The sequence below is a fragment of the Leptonotus elevatus genome, chromosome 17, assembly GCF_054856555.1.
Source record: "Leptonotus elevatus isolate MCC_2025b chromosome 17, RoL_Lele_1.0, whole genome shotgun sequence".
In the NCBI taxonomy this organism is placed as follows: Eukaryota; Metazoa; Chordata; class Actinopteri; order Syngnathiformes; family Syngnathidae; genus Leptonotus; species Leptonotus elevatus.
The window spans coordinates 9,431,504-9,452,538 of NC_141255.1; the positions used below are offsets into that span (position 1 = coordinate 9,431,504).

Sequence of the window (21,035 nt, forward strand, 5' to 3'; positions counted from 1 at the left end):
CTAGCTGGAGGCGACAGGGAGTAGCTCCTGACTGTTACCTAAGGGGAGGGAAGACCCAGACATGTTTATTGCACTATTTGGTTACACAGAATGCAGAAGGTGCAATGCTGCGCCCATGTGGTGGAAGATTGAGGTGCACAGGATACAAAGGAAAAGCAGGAGGGTGGGGGGTTGGGTTGGGGGGGGGGGTTTTAGGAGTCCCAATAATGTTATAGTATAGTGTAATTTAGGCTGAATTTTTGATTTTGGATTATGTGTCCAGTGAGATGGCAAGGAAGGCATATCCCATTTAATTGTGTAGAAAATCAGTTTGGGGCTAGTTCATGTGGCTTAACCTCAGATTCAATAGAGGATTTTTTTTAAATTGTTTTTTTAAACAAAGAAGAAACTCAGAATGCATGCAGAACGGAAAAAAAGCAAAGAAAGACAAAAGGAGGATAAGAGTTTGTTTTAATGGCACTGCAGTGAATGATACAGAAAGTGCACTGTGTCAAGAAGGAAACACACAAAGGAAAATAGGGAGAAGAAAATAAATCATGTAAAACATATAGCAGCTCAGAAGCAAACATAAAATAAAATTAATGTAAGAACATCATTTTATCTATTCATGTAACAGCATTATTTGAATATAGGCTACTGTATATTGTATATTAACCTGGGTCATAGTGGCTCAAATTGAAATTCAATCTGCGCAACTCAGTTTAAATATAACAGCCAGCATGATGCAACAGCTGACAACAAAAAAAGAAGCTTAAAATAAATTGACTTGACCGAGGTGCTGCAGGGAAAGTAGATTCAAGACTCAAAAGTCGATTCATTTTTCACCTTTTTTACCAGTTTTGGCGGTGTGACACTTATCTGGATTTGCAACCTGAGATTCATTACATCACCCCCCATTCAAAATCCATTCAACTTACCGACACTCTTAAGTGACCACCACTTTGGAGTTTTAACTTTTCAAATTTTTCCGATAAACATAAAATGTACACGCAGAATCACTCTTTTTCAGCGACCGTGGGCTTCCACACCTGAGCGGAGCTTTTTTTGGCCGTAAATTTTGGTTTTGGTGCTGCACCAGTGTTGCCGCTGGTTGTAGAGCCAGGCGGTGAAGCTAAAAGGTAACTCGGCGCTATGTTAGCAGAAAGCGGCTGCTGGAAGGCTACTGTTGTGGGTGAAAGGTAAGGGGGACTACCAGCAGCTTGGTCAGGGACCTGTAGGGGCGGGTACTGGGGACTGGGCAATTGAGGGGTTTGTTGGTTATGTGGTTGCCAGTAAGGACCACCTGAAGGTTGCTGGTAAGGATCAGAGGGGGGATAAGCGTTAGCGGTTGGCTGGTAGTTGCCATCATAGGCCTGCTGCGGGTATGGTGCATTAAATGTCCCAGCTGGCTGAACTGGGGCCATTTGCTCATGCGGTTGCTGGTTTTGGGGTGAACAGCTAGGTTTAGGAGCAGGCTCTTTTGCAGCTTCTGCTGCAGGCCCGTATGTAAAGAGCGAGGCACTAAGTTGGTAAGGTTGATGCTTCATGACGTCGACTACATCGAGTTTTGGGGCAGGTCCTTGTTTTCCTTTTTTCTTGGCTTTGGACACAGGGCCCGTAGAAGGGGGCTGCTTTGACGCGCCCGGCGGATAAGAGGGAGACTGAATGGGATTGAAACCCCGTGAGGGCGGAGCACGTACGTTTGGGGTGTACTTCCACTCGTTTGGTAAGGAGGCAGTTGGCGACGTGGATCGACTCGCCATGTTGGCCTGCACGGTCTCCGAATCCACCACGTACTTCTCCATGCGAGACTGCCTCTTGGCAAACATGTCAGCTCCTTTCCCTCGGACGGCTGGCATCTCGCAAGCTGAACTGGCAGACGATGGGTTCAAGACGGTGGCCAAGGGGTTAATGACAGGGGATGAAACTTTCTGAGCAGAGGTGAAGGTGCTAATTCGCTGCGGGCCCCGGCTTTGTTGGGTATTCCAAGGCTTAGGCAAAGGTGGAGCGTTGGCCACAGGTGGTTGCTGGGACTGTGGTGCCCAGGCAGGGGTTTGAGGTTGAGCCGGCGACCACGAACTTATCTGCGGCTGCGGCTGCGGCGCTGTCTTCAAAGGTGGTTGCTGCCAGGTCGGCTGTGGCTGCGGACACACAGACTGGTCCAAGGACTGCTGATGTTGGGCAGGACCTTGCTCGGCCCCCCAGGAATTAGCGGAACGCTGGACCTGTTCTGGAGGCTGATGGGCCCATGTTGGCTGTGGCTGGGGTTGGGAGGGAACAGGCGCCCATGCATTCGAACCGGCTGGAGGTTGTGCCTGTGGTTGAGCTTGGGCTGTTTGTGTCCAGGTAGGTTGTGTCAACGGCCAGGTGTTAATTGGAGGTTGTGCTGGAGCCCATTGATCTGATGCTTGGGTCTGTGGCCAGGCTTTTTGCTGTGCCGGTTGACCCCATGCCGGTTGTGGCTGGGATTCTGGCTGAATCCAAGGAGCTTGCGTTTGGGACTTGGACAGTGCCCATGTTGGTTGAGAGTCTACGTGTGGAGACTGGGCCCAGGAAGCCTGTGACTGTTGCTGCTGCAGCATCGGTTCTTGAGGTTGACCCCAGGTCGGCTGCATTTGCTGCACTTGCAGCTCCGGCGTGTGAGTCCAGGTCGGCTGTGTTTGAGACTGTGGTGGATCTTGGGGTTGAGTGTGTGGCTGTGCTTGCTCCGTTTGATTCCAGGAGGCCTGAATTTGAGGCGTCCAGGTATTGGCAGGGGGTTGGGACTGCACTTGACTGTGAGTGGGTTGAGGGGTCGTCCACTGTGGCGGGAGAGAGGACTGACTTTGGGGTGGCTCCTGGGGCTGCACTTGTGCCGTATAACAGGAAATTTGTGATTGCTGCTGGGTTGCTTGTGCAGAATCCCAAATTCTTCCAGCACTGCCATCAGGCTGTGGAGAGGAGCTGACATAACCATTTCCCTCTTGAACGGCGACTTGCTGTTGTTGGGTTTCTGGCACTGAAGGAGGCCATGTTTGTTGTAGCTCTGTGGGTGCGTTGGCAGGCGCTTCCAGTTGGGCTTGAGGGGGAGATGGCCCAGGGGCAGGCAGAGTGGAGGTTGGCTCTTGGTCACTTGAAGGGGTGGTCTCTGCAGTGGGGGCTAGAGCAGGTGCGGATACACTATTTTCAGCATGCTGAGGCATGCCCTGGTTGGTTACTTCCATCTGTGGAGACCAGGGGGCAGAGCTAGGATCCATCATAGGCTTTGGGGCCACCGGCGGAGCAGTCTTGTGTTTCGACCGTGAGGACTGGAGGAAATTACAAGCCTCTGCACCGAGGCTGAGGTAGTCTTCCTCGGGTCCTGACTCGAAACCCATCTTCTTATAGCTCATGTTGAGGAGGTTCAGCAGCTCGGGATTCGGTGACATCTTTGGTGTCTCTTTAAATGTGAACATGGGCTTGGCAACGTTTTTTCTCTTTGAATCCAGAATGCCCGACCTGATTGCAGGTGTGTAAATGCGCTCATCACGGGAGGCGATCTGCTCTCCTTGGCCTGTGGAATATTGAGTAGTCCCAGTTAATGCGGGGGAGTAAGGTGTCGCTGCCATGTTCTGTACCAAAAAGGGCTTTGCGGTGCGATTGCCAGAAGAGCTCTGCGCTTCATGGCTTTGCTGTTGCACTGAGCCGTGCTGGTCTTGGTGATACATTTGCTGTTGCTGATACTGTTGGTACTGCTGCTGTTGTTGGTACTGCTGCTGTTGCTGCTCATAGTACTGCTGCTCCTGGTATTGCTGGTATTGCTGCTGCTGCTGCAGGTTCACATCCATGTATGTGTGGTCCTCCACGGCGGGCTGCGTGTAAGCCGGTTCCACTTTCTGCGGCCCTTCAACGGGCATCCCTTGGCGCCGCAGGTCTTCGTGCTCAGCCGCAATCTCTTCCATTCTCTGGCGCCTCTTGGCGAACATAAGGGCGCCTTTGCCCTTGGTTTCGGGCAAACACTCCATCTGAGTTCGCTTCCGCTCAATGTCAAGGAGACTTTTATCCAGGCAGATCGTCAGCACGCTTTTGCCACTGCGGGCATTCGCGAGGATATGCGTCTCTAAATCCGAATGATCTTGACCAGCGAGCGTGAACTCAACAACATGGACTCCCGCCCGGGTGTTCTCTTCGTCTTCTTCTGTGCTGTCGTCGCGCTCGTCCTCTCCAGTGCCGTAGCTGACCAAGGTGTACTGTTTGGCTCTCTGTCGGTGTTTCTTGAACATCAACAGGCCCTTGTTGTTGGGGTTGGGCTGCGCGGTGCTAAGGAGAAGGGCGATCCGCTTACATTTGGACTTGGCCTCCTTCACCTGCTTCTCGGACAGACTCTCGCTGCGCCTGAGCCCTGTGGAGAGACACATTGATTGACAGCTTTTCTGTTCAAGTCAAGTTGTGTTAGACAATGGATCTTCAACATACTATATACTAATACAACAGATAGGAATAAACTATTGATCTGCTTTGTCCACAAACACCATCTCACCATCCCTAGCAAAGTACTCTCCCTCATTTGTAAGTCATAAAGCCGCAAAGCAATTATAAATCTTTGACCCGTGTTTAAGCCGCGGAGAACCCGTTTCATTAAATCAGCATTCCCATAAAGTGGTTGCAAATTCACTCATATTCAAGTATTCCAAGTCTGCAACGAATGTACTTAGCATCGACTATGATCTTTTAACTGTTCAACAAAAAGAGGGCTATTTGAATTTCCTACAAGACTAACCTGAAGGTGGCGAGGACAGCACAAGTGAGCGTCCAGTTCACTCTTTTAGCTCAGTTAAAGAACCCTGTCGGAAGGGGGGATCAGGTGACAGCTTCGGGGCGCACATGCTGGTGTCCGTCAAAGGGCCACACTTCTGCACGCATCATCAACGCGTTGCGGGTGTATTTATGGCCTCCGCAACAGTTAAAAAAAAACACGCCTAGGTAACTATCATCAAGACTTTTCAAGGCTCTGATCTATTTTATTTGTTGACTACACTTCGTACTGGATTCAGATTTGGACGTTGATTCAAAGGAACAGGCGGCAGCTGCGAGCTGCAATGGGTGACATGCTATTTTCGGGAACACTGGACATCATGCTTTGGAATGCACATATGAAGTTGTCAAGTAACCTTTAACACACGCACACACACTCCTTTTGAGAATCAACAAATTCCAGTAGGTGTACTCACTGGCGTGCTTCGCTCGGTGCTTGTTGGGTTTCCCGTGATCGGAATCGGAATCCTCCTCCTCGGCGGGCGTTCCCTCGTCTGAGAGGATTTGGAAAGCGACGCTAAAAGAGCCGGGAAGCTCACAAGGCCCTCCTCCCACGCCTCGGGATCCAGCGCTCACCCCAGGGCCTCCCACCTCGCCGCTCAGAATGCCCCTCCCTGGTGATGCTGATGCTGCCGGCTCCTGCACTTGCACCACTCCGTGCTGGCTGAGCGGCTTTCGGCCGGGGGATGGAGGCGCCTCCTGTGTGGCGCCGGTGGTGGTATGCTCTCCCTCAATACCGTGTGCGCTTCCTAGTGACGTATAGCTCATGTTGTCCAAAGTCTGTTGGGAAAGGCTCAGCGAGGGCGTATCACCGGGTTCCCTGTGCAGCTCCCCACCAGAAATTTCGTCCTGGGTCTCAGATATGTAGAGCTCCCTCAGCTTGAAAGACTCCTTCTCGCCTCTCGATCTAAAAGGGGGGAGATGAGATGCTGCAATTAAATGGCGCTGAACAAATCTCATTCCATAGCCAACATCCATTTTCGATAGTGCAGCTTCAACATCCTCGCGAATACGTTTGAACGCACTTGTAGGCTAAATGCTACAAACATAGGATATTTTCCCATAGGGCCAACAACTGTGATGTCAATTTCAGGCAACAGTAAGTGGCAAAATGGCCGTCCCGAATGGATTTTGCTGCATTATTCATGTTCCACAAACACAATATTAATAAGAAACATATATTATTGTAAAGACAAGTCTAGTATAGTAGCAATAAAAAAATATTTGGAGGGTGTTTGAGTGTGGCTGCCAGTCAGTCTGATAAAAACTTAGTTGTCATGGTCCTGACCTTTTGATGAGCAGCCGCAGGCAGCTTCCCGACGCGTTGACAATGGCGCGGGCCTGCCAAAGTGTCACACCGACACACGGCTCCCCATTCAGAGACACCACCTCGTCACCTTCCCGTACGCCGGCCTGGGAAGCACGGCCTTCTTCCTCCACCTGCCAACGATGACATGTTCAAGTTACATTATTCTCCTCGTACTGTTTCTATCAAAGAAGTCGTTCAGCTACTAAAAAAATAATGAATGTCCGAATGTGTTGCGTTTGAAAGGGCAGTTATCGCAGTGAAGGATGTTTTTGCTCCCTTGGAATTGCTTCCCACAGCCCATAAAACGGTTCATTAATAAGACAACCTAAATAAGCGTAACATAAATCTTATTAGGCTGGAGGCGGCTGTAAAAAATGACTCGGACAAAGAAGTGCAGTGAATTAAAAAGTATGTTGGTTGGTTATATCCACCATCTATTCTGGTTGCTGTCAGAGATATTAATTTAATGTATAAACCATAAATTAAAATAGAATAAAATGCAAATATTCATTGTATCGATTGAAATGAGTTTGCTCATTTTTAACAGCATTGTTATATTTTATTTATTTATTAAAATATTACATAATTTATTAAATCTTTATTTTTCTGCTGCACACTTTAAATGCCATGTGGAGAGCTGCTGATGTAGTGAAACGTTTTTGCCACAAGATGACGTCCTTCCACCACAGTGACATTAAGAGGAGGCCTTGAGCTCAACAGTTCAAATAAATTCAGTACTGTTAATTAGTGCAGTACCAACTGTTTGCATCAACCAAAATAGATCCCACAAGAGCAACTTGTAAAACGAGACAACCAATCCTTGTATGCGAGAAATTTAATTTTATGGGCAACTTTATGGAGCTGATAAAACCCCCTGTGTGCATCTAGGCCCTATAAGGCATCCCATGCGCCTTCCTTTGGGGCTTGCCTCCAAAAAAGGAGGGGAACCGTTTATTGTTGCCCCTCTCTCCAAACAGTAGAGCCCAAAGTATACCCAGAAATCCACTTTAAATGAATTTCTAGCTCTCCGCGGTTCCTGGCCAGAGCAGCTTTAAACAATTAAACTTTTGCATTGTGGCAAAACGTTTCCCAGCACAGCATTGGTGTTCAAAGCCTAAGCCCACCACTCTGCCTACCCTTATTTTACTAAGTATTTAGTAGTGGTCATGAATGCCACTTGCTGATTGCGCTGATCCTTAATAAGGTTTCCATGGTGCACTATTAGACAAGAGTCCTCTTATTTGTGTGATAAACAACAATCGCCTGCCTCCTTTCCTTTGCGGTTTTTAAGACTCTGACTCTGTTGCTTTAAAAATAAAGTGACCTCATCAATTTTGTACACAGGTCAGAAGAGGGGAAAACACAAGTTCCCTTATATGGACAGAACATTTCACAGTGGATCCATCAAGCACCTAAGCTGTAATGCTGTGTATTTGCGTATGTATTACAAAGGCAGAATTTGAATTGAAAGTATTGCAAAGTCAGGAATGTAGAGTGGAAGTTGATGAGAAACGTGTGTTGCTGACTTTTTTGTTATGTTTCAATACAATTCCACAAAATTGTTTATTCCTGATGCATGAGTTAAAAATTAAGGATGCACACTTGAAAGTCACTTTTTGTTGCACAGGCATCCCTTCATAACCGGCATACCTTTCACCCTGTGGCTGACCGCTTTTGTTTGAAGTCTTTGGGAGCGATAACAGATCATCCCACACTCACCCGTCCTCTGCCTTGACCATATAAGGGGGTGCTGAGGAATCTCACCCAAAACTTGGCCAAAAAGCCACTCTTCAGATACATTGCATTCCACTTTGCAGAATATGATGACGCTCTGGAAATGTACGTGAAAAAGAGAGTTACCTGAGAAACCAGCAAAGGTGTATCGGTGTCCCCCTGGCCCTCCTCCAGGGTGAACCCCCAGGGCCCGCCACCTTGCAAAGTGATGCAGATGAATTCCCCCGTTCTCATGCTGTGTGCGTGTACAGCTTCCTCATCCGGACCACTGCAGAGCAGATCACAGAATAATCGGGCAAGGAAGCAGGATTTTAGAATAACACACCCACAAGCCCCACTCCCACCATCCTGTACTCCAGCATCTGAGCCGAGTCCGGCCCGCTAGATGACATCATCATGGCTCACAGGAGGTAGAGAGTGGGCGGGGGGTGGGGGTGGGGGGTTTGGTTGGGGGGGGGGGCAATACTTTATACCTCCAAAATAGTCACTTTTAAAAAGAGACCCCAAAATGGCATGTTTGGTTAACCATTATCATTGCATCCTCATAGAGTGCAAGGCCATTTTCAACACTTTAGATTGGTAAAGAGAGTACTTTGTAAAGATAACACCCACACGTGTGGAATGATCAATGCCACAGATTTTTGAAAAATAAATAACAGCGATATCAATGTATACATAAATTACATATACGGTGCTGACGTGTACTGCATGGTTCTGTTGTGCGCATGCAAAATAAAATGTAAAATAAGATTTATTTATTTTTTTAAATCTAAATACCGTAAAGACAAACACAATACAATAATATATAAAATATGATAGCTTTTTAGATGTTTTATTTGTGCTCAGCAGGCTCATGTTGTCGTGTTTATGGTGTTGACGTCACGTGTACGAGATATCTGCTTTGTGCGCAAGCGCACTCATTGGTATAGTCAAGTTAACAGTAAACGACCAAGGCAAGCTTCCATGTGACGTTCACATAAACCCATTAAAATAATTTGCGTTGCCAGTAAATTGTATTTACATAAAGATTCGTGAAGTAATAATGCTGCTGTTTTGGGGTATTATTTATGTATTTATTCACCAACTGCTTCTTGTATTATTTCCCTTGCTATTAACCCTCTATTCAACGCCGATTCTCTATTATTTTGAAACCGGAAATGGGTTGTTCTCCCCCCCGCCCCTCTCCAAGGGCTCGTCGACGCCGACGTCACACAGACCGCCCGGCGCTTTCGGAGTTTGACGTGGCACTCAGCATTCCGCAAAGCCAGCAGACCAGGCCAGCTGAAGCCCATCGTACAGGTAAATAAAAACAACGTCACCTTTACACGCATGGATACCACGTCCGCATGCCATCGCACGCGCGAGTGAGCGAGTTGTCCGTCTTCCGAACGCGCGTGCGTTGCTTTTTAATGGCAAACTTTACGCTCAAAGGCACGCATGAACCCAGCTAGCAGGATGCGCTCAATGAAAAAAACAAAACAAAAAATGTCGTTGATCTGTAATAATAATAATAATAATAATAATAAATCTTATCATGTCATTGGGCTGGAAAGCGGATTTTGCCTCAGTTTTGCTCGTCAGGAGTAATTTGGAGCGGTCCTAAGAGTGTTTGACGTGGCAAGTGTCCGTGTCTGGATGAACAGAAGGGGCGTTTAACGACAAATGTTGCACTCGTCTGCATTTTCATGCAACTGTCATGCGTTTTGCTTTTGGTTTCGGGGGGACCGGGGATGGCAATCAGCGGGTGCGTTGTCGATCTGCGCTGCACTCCCTTGGCCATTTCATTAAACACACCTACAGGCTGCGACCCACTGTCACTTTTGGTAAATATTCATTACAAGCAGAGACGACTCTGATCTTGGGGCCCACAATATTGGTTGTTAATCGTCCATTGTTAAATTTTAAAAGGAGCGAACTGGGGTTGGTTTTCACATCATTCCTGTTGAGTTACAATTCCGAACATCCGGGCATTTCTGATTATTTCCGCAAGCTTCTTCTACACAGTGTAAACAAACGGCGTATTGCATCGCTTTTGCCTGTGAATAGTATATAAACCAGCCAGATTGGTATAGTAGTCAAACGTCATTTAATCACATTTTGAAATCAAAAATAATCTTTACAAATCAAGGATCCAAAGTCCAATGCTTTTCAATGAGCGGAGAGCTTCCTTTCACCAAGTTGATCGCCATTTTGACTTGTGACGGAAGCTCGGAATTCTCAAAGCACTAAGTGAAATACTGGAATGAACAAATGGATGGGCAAAACCAAAAAAACTAATTCGAGCATTTCTGTTACTACTATATTACTATTACCTTAGCAGGCACTGTTTTGCTTGTTGCCCCCTATTGGCTGGAGGGAGAGAGGGTGCTTATTTGGTTGGCTTATGCCTCTAGCCGAGAATATATCATATGAATGGGCCAGTGTGTTTCTTGCTATTGTGCATTTCAACAACGCAGGCGTGTTTCTGTTATTTAGCTCCTTTCATAGACAACAAAAGTTTCACGCTGATACGCCCGTCTGCTTTATCTCCCATCGAGAAATCTCAAAGGTCAATGTTGCACATGGACGCACGTGTAAAGTAGCAGATGTTATTGCTGACAAAAAATTGATTTGAACCTACTGGAAGTAGACTTCAAGCCTTTAACTACCTTCTAGTGGAGCACATAAAGATTACAGTTTTTTATTATTATTATAGCATTCCAAAGTTAATGAGAAATACTTTTTTTTTTAATTGGTTTGGTAAAGTTTTAAATTGTACTTTTGCATCTTTTCAGATTGTAAGAGACCAATTATTGGCATGAGAAGAGCGTCCAAATGAGTCAACAGGGTTATGTTGCCACTCCCCCGTACTCTCAGGCCCAGCCGGGGTTGGGGGGCTACCAAGGTGGATTTGGACCCGCTCCTCCACAGCCTCACTATGGACACTACGGAGGAGCACCACAGGCGTTTGCGCCGCCTCCTACAGGTGAGCAAACATCATGTGCAGCAGATTTAAAAAATAAAAACATACATGCGCTCTGAAAAGTAGATACTTGGAAAAAAAATAGAAGTACTGCAATTTGGACTCTCTGTGTGTGCTTAGCTGTGCTGAAATCGCCGGCGTCCTCGGGTCCTGGCCTGCTTCCACCTCCCGGGTCGGGTCCTTACAGTCCAAACAGCCAGCAGAATGGAGCTCATCTGCAAAGGTCTGCACGTTTGCCTGCGAATAAATTGGAAATTGTGACTCCCTTTACGTTCTTGTTTATCTTATTTATTTATATATATTTTTTATATCACCCTGGTCAGGTACCCCCCAGCCACTTACGGGCAACCTCCACAGTCGTCGTACAACAGCATGGCCTCTTCAGCCCCGCCTCCACCGATGCAGCTCACAAATCAGATGGGCGGCATGAACTTGGGCAACTACGGTAAGCGATCATCAACATGTCATCGGTTGGCCTCGAACCAACGAGGTGGCGCTTTCTTCCCCCAGGGCCCGTTCAGAGCTCCCCATCCGCGACGAGCCCCATGGTCCAGCAGCCTTTCCAGGGACCCCCCACTCCAGTTGCCGCGCAGCAGCCCCCCATGCAGCCCCACATGGCCCCGCCGACAAGCATGTCCATGGGCCGACCCTACCCCGGACCGCCTCCTCCTGCAGCTCCCGGAGGGTTCCATCAGCCTGGACCCGGGCTTGCTGGTCCACCTGGATACCCGCAACAAGCAGGTACATGGATGCCCCCCACCCCCCCTTTACATTTGTGGGCCTGTGAAGCAGTGCCAAAGTGCAATTCGGGTGTTTTTATTCAAAAGTTGATGCAGGACAGAAAATTTGAAATATTGAATGCGTTAAAAAAAAAAAAAAAAAAAAAGTACAGTATGAAGAACCTGCTCTAATTTGTGAATAGGTCCGTTTATGGGTGGCCACATGGCAGGACCGCAGCCAGGAGGCTTCCCTGCTGGATTGGGCCCACAAGCTGGTCCGCCCCAGAAGAAACTGGATTTGGACTCCATCCCAAGCACTGTGAGTGGATTGTTCATGCAGCATCGGCAGCTCGGGCCTGCTGTGAGTCAATCAATGGATTCCTTGTTTGATTTCAGACACAAGTGATTGAGAACGACCAAGCCAGACACGGAGGACAAATCTTCAGCACCAACATCCGAGGACAAGTCCCACCTCTGGTCACCACCAACTTCACCGTGCAAGACCAAGGTATAGCTCCCCTTTCCCTCCCTCCTGGAGGAAACATGGCCCTGTTCCCATTTTCACTCGAGATTTGATCCACTTTAGGCCACGCCAGTCCCAGGTTCATCCGCTGCACCACATACTCTTTACCGTGTACCGCCGAGCTGGCCAAACAGTGCCAGGTGCCCCTGGCGTGCGTTGTTAAACCGTTTGCTCGTTTGCCAAAGAATGAGGTAGGTTTCACGCACACTCATTTAAATGTTACATTTAAGACCCTAGTCACAATATTATGAAAGAATAGAATGTCAATGTGGAAATACATTCAAAGATACTTGCTTAATGCTTAGCATTTTTCCCATAATGCCACAGGTTGTTGACATAAGTTAAAATTGTTATTAAATTATATTTTTCTTAGCATTTGACTATGTTATACCCATACATTTGTAGATTTAATCCTTTGTTTATTCGTACATGATTTTTTTCCCATAATGCTGAACAGAAATCATGCACTGCAGATATAATAAATCATAAAAAATATGAATAAATAATGTTTAATTTTCCAACATATTGACATAACGTAGGCTGAATGCTAGCAAAATAAGCATTTTTAAAAAACTGATTATGCTACGTTTTTAGCATTCAGCATACAAACACGTACTTTCAAAGTACAGTAGAACATATTTACAAGTATGTTTAAACATATTTGTACACTTTTCCATAATCGATTTGCAAACTTGTTGTATTGTAAACTTCACCTTCATATTTGTGATTGGCCACTCCCAAATTCACCTCTTTGTGTTTCATGTTGTTGTTTTTGTCCTTTTTGAAATGGCGTAAGATGCTCTGTTGAAACGGCAAAGCAGTACAGTTTTGCTGGCAAGGATGTTGACATTTATTCGGACTTATTTGCAGCATGGTTAGGATAAAGCTCTTGTGCTGGTTCTTATTCGACGCGTGTACCTCCTTTTGGATCCTGTGCGGTCAAAGTGTTCTGAAACAGACTGCACCCCCCTCCCCCACACACACACACACAGTCGAGCTGGCCTTGTCCCATAAACCTTTTTAGGCAATGTTAGTGCGCAACTACTGGCAGAGAGGACGCTCACATGCGAATGAGTCACCTGCTTTTGTGGCCAGACGCCGTTGTACCTGGTGAACCACGGCGAAAGCGGTCCCATCCGCTGCAACCGATGCAAGGCCTACATGTGCCCCTACATGCAGTTCCTCGACGGCGGCCGCCGCTTCCAGTGCGCTTTCTGCAGCTGCGTCAATGAAGGTCCGCACTCAAAAAAACAAAACAAATCAAAGTTAGCTGTTATTTGGATGCATTGGAACTTTTGACTCTGTGCAGTGCCCGTCTTCTACTTCCAACATCTGGATCACATGGGCCGGCGGGTGGACTTTTACGAGCGAGCGGAGCTGTCGCTGGGATCCTACGAGATGGTCGCCACGCTGGACTACTGCAAGGCAAACATTCCGGTCACGCGTGCGCTGCTTGGTGAACTCAAAATTTCAAGTCGGGCAATTGGACTCAATTTCGTCTGTCTCGGTCCCCCGCAGAACAACAAGCCTCCCAAGCCGCCCGCCTACATCTTCATGATCGACGTGTCCTACAACAACATCAAGAGCGGACTGGTCAGGCTCATCTGCGACGAGCTCAAGACGCTGCTGGACAAGCTGCCCAAGTAAAAACTGGATATCACTTTAAGCAATGCCACTAAAATGTCATTTCCCAAACTGTCCACTAGGCGGCACTGTTTCATTCTAGCGCTTATGACGAGCAATTTAAAGGAATACGTCATTATTTTTCATGTACAATTAATAACTTTAAAAAAAAAAGAATTCCACTTGCTGTGGACTGAAGATGACATCACCTGTGATGAGGAAGTAGGTAACGACCAATCATGGCTCACCTGTTTTCTGGGTTTGGTCAGCAAACTGAGCCTTGATTGGTCATTACCTACTTCCTTAGCACAGGTGATGTCATCAGTTGTTTTTAATGGTTAAAGTGTTCATTCAGGACAAAATATTTTTTCCTTCTGAAAATAGTCATTTGCTCACAACAACAACATATAAATACGTTCTATTTTAAATATTACCACGCTCCCAAAAAAACGTATTTATATGTTTTTAATGTTTTTTTTAATGCTAGAGCATACAGAAGGCTTTGATGCAGCCTCTGGACTGAAGAGGTCGCTTAAAGCAATGGTAGTTATTACAAAAAACGGCCAGCAGGTGGCAGCAGAGATCAACTAGGGCCATGTTGCAACAAGCTGCTTCCCCCACAACAGATTTGTGAATCATGATGAAACTTAGCTATATTCTAACGCTAATTGCTGCAAAACAGAAACAGATATTAAAAATATACTTTTTTTTTCTCATGAATGAAGAGACTCTAATGTTTCATGTTTTTGTAGCGATAGAACACAATATTCTGTGGGCCTTGCAAAATCAGCCAAAATCTAGTCACACAGCCGGGAGCGAAGAGGGTTGCTTCGGTGAAAATGGCTGCGAGTGAATGAATTAAGTACTAGGAATTGAATTAATTAATGAATTAAGACACCAGTACTACTTTTTCACTCATGGAAGCGGCACTAAATACACTTGACTGTGGAAAGTACTCCATTCATTTGTATTGATATAACTTGATTGTAACTCTTTAACTCATTCACTGCCATTGACGGCTATAAATGTCAAAAATTAATTTCAACTATTTCTATTAGTTCAACATTTTTTTCCTACTTTTGTTAACAAGAGTATTAAAACCTAGAATTTTTTTAGTGCACATTTAGAATAGACATACAATTTGTGATTCAATGATGATGAGTTAATTAGTAAAGTCATGCAATACATTTTTTAATCATCTTTTTTTTTTTTTTTTTATTTATGCCAGTGAATGCCAGTGAGTTAATATGGCTACAAGAGTGTGAACACGCGAAACCAAGTGGCCAAATCGTGTACAACATGAACAGCGCTCCCAATAAAGGCACACACAAACAAGGGGAAGACAGTATAAAATAAATACAATCGATTTTGGGATATTTTATAACGATGCTGAAGTAGTAAATGAGAATCTTGATTATGTCATGCGAATCAAAGTTTTTGGGGGGTCACACCTCTAGTATTAACTTACTTGACTCACTAGGGAGGAGGGCACCGAAAGCTCGGCCATCAAGGTGGGCTTCGCCACCTACGGCAAGACGCTCCACTTCTACAACGTCAAGAGCTCGCTGATGCAGCCGCAGATGTTGGTGGTGTCCGACATGGCCGAGATGTACGTGCCGCTTCCCGACGGCTTCCTGGTCGACTTCCAAGAGTCCCGGGCGCTCGTCTGCAAGTGAGGAAGACTCCCCCTCGTATTATTATTTTTTTTTTTTAAGCTGCAAAAACTTTCATTTGAACTACAGATTTTCTTTGTGCACCTCGCAGCCTCCTGAACCAGATCCCCGACATGTTCACGGAAACCAACGAGAGCGAAACGGTCTTTGCTCCCATCATCCAAGCTGGGGTGGAGGCGTTCAAGGTCAGTTTCTAAGGATAGGAAAATCCCAGAGTATCTTTCTAAGCGGGGGCGTTTCGCGACAGGAAGCGGACTGCAGCGGCAAGCTCTTCATCTTCCACTCGTCCATGCCCACCGCGGAAGCTCCCGGAAAGCTGAAGAACAGGGACGACAAAAAGCTGGTCAACACCGAAAAAGAGAAGACGCTGTTCCAGCCGGTGAAGGGGACGTACGAGCAGCTGTCCAAGGACTGCGTGGCTCAGGGTTGCTGCGTGGACCTCTTCCTCTTCCCCAACCAGTACGTGGACGTGGCCACCATGGCGGACGTGCCGTCGCACACCGGCGGCTCGGTCTTTAAGTACAACAACTTCCAGGTGAGGCCGCCGATTCACGTCCCCCTGCCAGGCGCTTGGTTTTCTAACACGCGGTGTCGCAGGTGGACACGGACGGCGAGCACTTCCTGCGAGACCTGAGGAAGGAAGTGCAGAAGAGCATCGGGTTTGATGCCGTCATGCGTGTTCGGACCAGTACAGGTGAGATATACGACTTTGGATTGAGTTCACATCAAGATAGGAGGTGGTGAAAACATTTAAATAGGTAGAGTAGAGGCACGTACTGGACAGGAGAGGAGAAGTAAGACAGAATAACAGGGTGGACGTGGAGGACAAAATTAATCGATTAATCGGCAACAAGTTACACTTTTCCAAAAGATTCCCAAATCAATGAAGACTTCTTACATATTGACCTCCTCCTTCCACATTTCTCAACTCTTCAAGTAATCGATTATCAAAGTAATCAACTATTTTCAGAATTGAGTAATTGTTTAGAGCCATTGTTGTGGGAATGCGCCCACGTATGTTGTTTCTGCCCTTTATTATTATTGTGGGAATGCTGGAAGCACTTCCACTTTTCCATCTAAATGAATGGAGGGTATTTTCAGATAGCACTTTTCCACATGAATTTCAACTTGCTTGAAAAATTCACACCTCCCGGGTTCAAGTGTTCTTTTCATTATATGATCTTTCAACTAAAATGAATACTTTGTCATTTTCACATAATTTATCTTTCAATTTCCTTTATAAGCATTCATCTTAGCATTCGGCTATTAGTATTGAGCTTAGCATTCAGCTATTAGCATTGCCACACAATTTCAGCAGAAATTGCACCTAGTCTAGTTTAACTTGAAATTGTCCAAATCATCTGACTTCATCCTCTCAACAGTAATCATTCCATTTTACTTTGGAAAACAAACTTAAAAAAAAACTACAAAAAATAATATTTTGCAATACACTTGAATGCAAATCCGATTAATCGATAGAATAATCGATTCTAAAAAATATTCGATAGTGACAGCCCTAGAACAGTACAGAGCAATTTTCCAGTCGCACACGAATTCTACAGTAATTCCACTTTATGAAAACAGTTTACTTCATTGCATTCATTTTTATTATGCTTCTTATTAGAGTACCTATACCAGGTATCGGGTATTGGAACTCGAAATGGCAGCCAAAACTGTTGTACGATCAGGAATTAGAAATGAGAAGAATAGAAAATTGCCATTAACATCATGCAATGCTATGTTGGGATATATAGGTCTGCTTTTTTATTTTTATTTTTTATCTGCCTTCTTAAAAATTGTATGTATCATAAGTACTAGTGGTATCGGTTGAGTACTCCTACTAGTATTGGTCTGAAAAAAAAAGTGGTATCAAACATCCGTAAAACCGTCTTCAGGCTTCCGAGCCACCGACTTCTTCGGCGCCATCCACATGAACACCACCACCGACGTGGAGATGGCGGCGGTGGACTGCGACAAGGCCGTGACGGTGGAGTTCAAGCACGACGACGCGCTCAGCGAGGAGACGGGCGCGTTCCTCCAGGTGCGTTGCGCCCAAGCGCATCACGTGGCCCGCCGCCATTCGCTGACGCACGACAAAACCAAACGGTTCTCCGCAGTGCGCCTTGCTGTACACCACGGTGGGCGGGGAGCGGCGTCTGCGCATCCTCAACCTCGGCCTCAACTGCAGCTCGCACTTGTCCGAGCTCTACAAGAGCTGCGAGACGGACGCGCTGGTTAACTTCTTCGCCAAATCCGGTGAGTTGGACGGCACGCGGAACTCCAGCCTTGCACGATGGTGAAACAATGAGCTTTTATGGCGTCCACGCAGCCTATCGCGCCGTCCTCAACCAGCCGCTGAAGAACGTGCGGGACATCCTGGTCAACCAGACGGCACACATGCTGGCCTGCTACAGGAAGAACTGCGCCAGCGCCTCGGTCGCCAGCCAGGTGAGCTTCCTCCAAAGCGCTCGCTTATGTCGGAGAGCTGAAAAGTTATCTGGAACGCACTAGGGGTGGGAATCTTGTCTCACGATTCGATTCCGATTTTTGGGTCTGCGATTCGATTCAGAATGATTTGATTGACAATGATTTCCGCTTCAATTTATAGGTGTGCAAAAAATCGTCATGATTCAGAAGATTTTAATTATAAGAAAAGTGCTTTTTTCCACAAAAACAGTGCGTGGACCACAACTGCTACAAAATGAAATAAATCTAATTAGCTTTTTGCATTCTTCCTTTAAAAAACAAACAAACAAAAACGGGACAAATTGTGTCCTGGGAGAGCTTTTTATTTTCCCAGGACAGCTGGTCAAAAAAAAAAAAAAAAGAGTACAATTCTGGGAAAAACTGGACGGGTGGCAACTCCAGAGTGGACAATTAAAGCAGTGACTTGTTTAGCTTGTCCTGAAAGTAGCTCAAGGCTAACGCACAATGGAACGTGCCATTGACTCGCTAATGCTAATTAGCCGCTACTCTCAGCACTTTTATCACTCCAAAGAACGGCTATTCATACAACACGCTTCAGGAAGGCATACAGAGAAAAATCTTAACATTACTCACCGGCATATGCTCTTCCTACGCTGCAAAAAAAGAAATTTTATTGGCATAACTTGATTGTGACTTTTCCCTTCTACTCTCTAATGTGGCTACAACTGAACAGTGTATCAGAACGCGCGGAACCACACTGCCCCTAAGTGGCCAAATCGTGTACAACATGAACAATGCTCCCAATAAAAGCACACACACAAACAAGGGCAAGACAGTATAAAAGTATTTAAATAAAATCGATTTTGGGAAATTTAAAATCGATTCTGAATTTTCTCTACGCTGCGTGTAGCTGATCCTGCCGGACGCCATGAAGGTGTTTCCGGTCTACATGAACAGCCTGATGAAAACGGCCCCCCTGACCGGCAGCACGGAGCTGCCGACGGACGATCGCGCCCATCAGAGGCTCGCCGTCATGGCCATGGCGGTGGAGGACACCCAGCTGCTGCTCTACCCGCGCCTCATCCCGCTGGTACGGACCTTCCCACATCACCGGCAACAAGCGGTCAAAAACAGACAAATCAAGTTCTCCTTTCTTTCTAGCACAACATGGACATCGGCAGCGAGGTCCCGCCCACGCCGGTTCGCTGCTCCGAGGAGCGGCTGGCGGACGACGGCGTGTTTCTGCTGGAGAACGGGCACGCCTTGTTTCTGTGGCTGGGTCAGGCCAGCCCCCCGGACGTGATCCAGGGCCTCTTCAACGTGCCTTCGCTCGCCCACCTGCAGGCTCATATGGTTGGTTGAAACGTTCCGCTCATCAACAGAAAGCATGTTCTCGGGTCACTTTGACCTAATGTAGGTTTAGACAGCTTGTTGGTTATGCGTCACTGTGACCTGATCTACACTGCATCTGCGAAAATTTTTACGATACAAGTTCAATTATTTTATCTTTAAAAGGGAAAAGGGACTAAATCAAGGCTAGCAAAAGAAGCTAAATCTGATTTATGTTTTTCTTGATTTCAGTCAGTTTGACCTGCTATTATCCAACATTATTAGAAAAACAAAACTTTTCATATATATATATATATATATATATATATATATATATATATATATACACACATTTTTGTTGTTGTTGACAAACACAATGGCTATACTTGGATTTTTTTTTATTAAAGGGAAAAAAATATCTTTTTTTTAAAGCACAAACAATGACTAAACAGGAAAAAATACTCCCTGCGACCCTTGTGAGGACAAGTGGTTAAGAAGATGGATGGATGGAAAAAAATACTAAATTTTTTTATTTAGATTTTTTTTTTTTTACTCACAAACAAGATGACTATACTTAGAATATTTTTTTATTGAAGGAGAACAAAACGACGTGTTTTTTTTAGATTTTCCAACACAAACACAATGACTATACTTGGATTATTATTTTTTATTAAAAAGGGAAAAAACATTAAAAAAAATGTTTTTATTTTTTTTAACACAGAAACATAATGATTATACTTGGATTTTTTTTATTAAAGGAAAAAAAACAGATTTACTATACTAAGAAATATATAAGAAACACGAATACTATACTTAGACAATTTTTTTTGTTAAAAGAGAAAAAAAACTTATTTTTGGGGGGATTTTCCAACAAATTGGATTATTTTTTAATGAAAGGAAAATGAAGCAAAATAAGTTGAACACTTTAAAAAAAGAAATATTTTTCGAACATGTTAATGCAATCCACATCACCATTACAGGAGATATAAAAAAATAAACATAAATCCATATTTAATTTTTAAAAACTGATTTGGAAAACTAAACCCAAGATGTAATTTAAATGTTTTTGTTTGTTTCGATTTTCTATCAGTTCAATTCGAAACGCAGAACACAGACTTACCAGTTGACCCCCCTTTCTCTTATCAGTGTGTGCTGCCGGAGCTAGACAACCCGCTATCCAAGAAGGTCCGATCCATCATTAATGACCATCTGGAAAAGAGGCCCAGATCTATGAAGGTAAGAGACTCATCTTTACACGATTTCACAGCACAGCTTTTATGTATTTATTATTTTCATTTATGTTCCCTCCCAGCTTCACATTGTGAGGCAGAAAGACAAGCCCGAAATGATGTTCCGCCAATTCCTGGTGGAGGACAAAGGCCTGTACGGCGGCACCTCCTACATGGACTTCCTTTGCCACGTCCACCGGGAGATTAGACAACTTCTCACCTAAAAAAGAAAAAAAGTTCCCCTCGCCGGAAACTCAAATGGACTTTTCACATTTCGGGACCAAACACGGAGGAGCGGAGAGAGTGACCTTTAACCCTGCAAGTGCCAAAGTTGCCTTCCATTTCCCCCCCGCCACATTCCTGCCTGTTAACTCCAGACAAACAGGACGCCATTCTGCAGAATTTTCACATGAAACACTCGTGTTAATGGACTTATATTAAGCAAACATTTCGGTATTTTCACCAATCCAGAATGCTGAAACAAGGACCAACAAATTGTTTGTATTTAAAAAGAAAATTTTAAGAATACCTTTTCATTCATTTCCTTGTCTGTAAAACAGTACGCGTCAACATTCCTCAATATTGTCCTTTTTGCTGCCTTTAAATGTCTTTTTTGTACAAGATAAATGCAAATGCCGTCTGCCTTTTAGTTGAAAATTGACAGCCTATTTGGTTTTTATTAAAACATAAGATCAGGTCATTTTAGTATTTGTCTTTTGAATAATAGAAAACAACACAAAGTTGGGATTTAAAAA

General features: G+C 45.2%; 2 protein-coding genes across 3 annotated transcripts; one reads left to right on the top strand and one right to left on the bottom strand.

Annotated features, from left to right (window-relative positions):
- Positions 1-433: 433 nt before the first annotated feature.
- Positions 434-18,659, bottom strand: synpo2a (synaptopodin 2a). Of its 2 annotated transcripts, XM_086058130.1 has the most exons (10): positions 18,356-18,659; positions 15,690-15,925; positions 15,380-15,611; positions 15,091-15,288; positions 13,079-13,567; positions 9,115-10,994; positions 7,922-8,063; positions 6,041-6,192; positions 5,169-5,659; positions 434-4,339 (listed from the first exon to the last, which is right to left on the bottom strand). In XM_086058130.1, exons 7-10 carry the CDS (start codon positions 8,027-8,029, stop codon positions 996-998), a joined length of 4,095 nt encoding a protein of 1,364 aa, XP_085914256.1. In that variant the 5' UTR covers positions 8,030-8,063; positions 9,115-10,994; positions 13,079-13,567; positions 15,091-15,288; positions 15,380-15,611; positions 15,690-15,925; positions 18,356-18,659; the 3' UTR covers positions 434-995. The 2 variants fall into 2 exon arrangements, with proteins under 2 accessions (XP_085914256.1, XP_085914257.1); XM_086058131.1 differs by lacking the exons at positions 9,115-10,994; positions 13,079-13,567; positions 15,091-15,288; ... (1 more) ...; positions 15,690-15,925; positions 18,356-18,659 and having other exon boundaries at positions 7,922-8,127.
- sec24d (SEC24 homolog D, COPII coat complex component) lies at positions 9,005-20,980 on the top strand. Its single transcript, XM_086058132.1, has 22 exons — positions 9,005-9,094; positions 10,570-10,760; positions 10,878-10,980; positions 11,081-11,202; positions 11,268-11,498; positions 11,680-11,795; positions 11,873-11,984; positions 12,063-12,190; positions 13,095-13,233; positions 13,309-13,424; positions 13,518-13,642; positions 15,103-15,294; positions 15,387-15,480; positions 15,543-15,830; positions 15,893-15,989; positions 17,191-17,336; positions 17,413-17,551; positions 17,625-17,743; positions 18,633-18,812; positions 18,884-19,075; positions 20,198-20,287; positions 20,364-20,980. Exons 2-22 carry the CDS (start codon positions 10,610-10,612, stop codon positions 20,502-20,504), a joined length of 3,021 nt encoding a protein of 1,006 aa, XP_085914258.1. The 5' UTR covers positions 9,005-9,094; positions 10,570-10,609; the 3' UTR covers positions 20,505-20,980.
- The last annotated feature ends 55 nt before the right edge of the window (positions 20,981-21,035 follow it).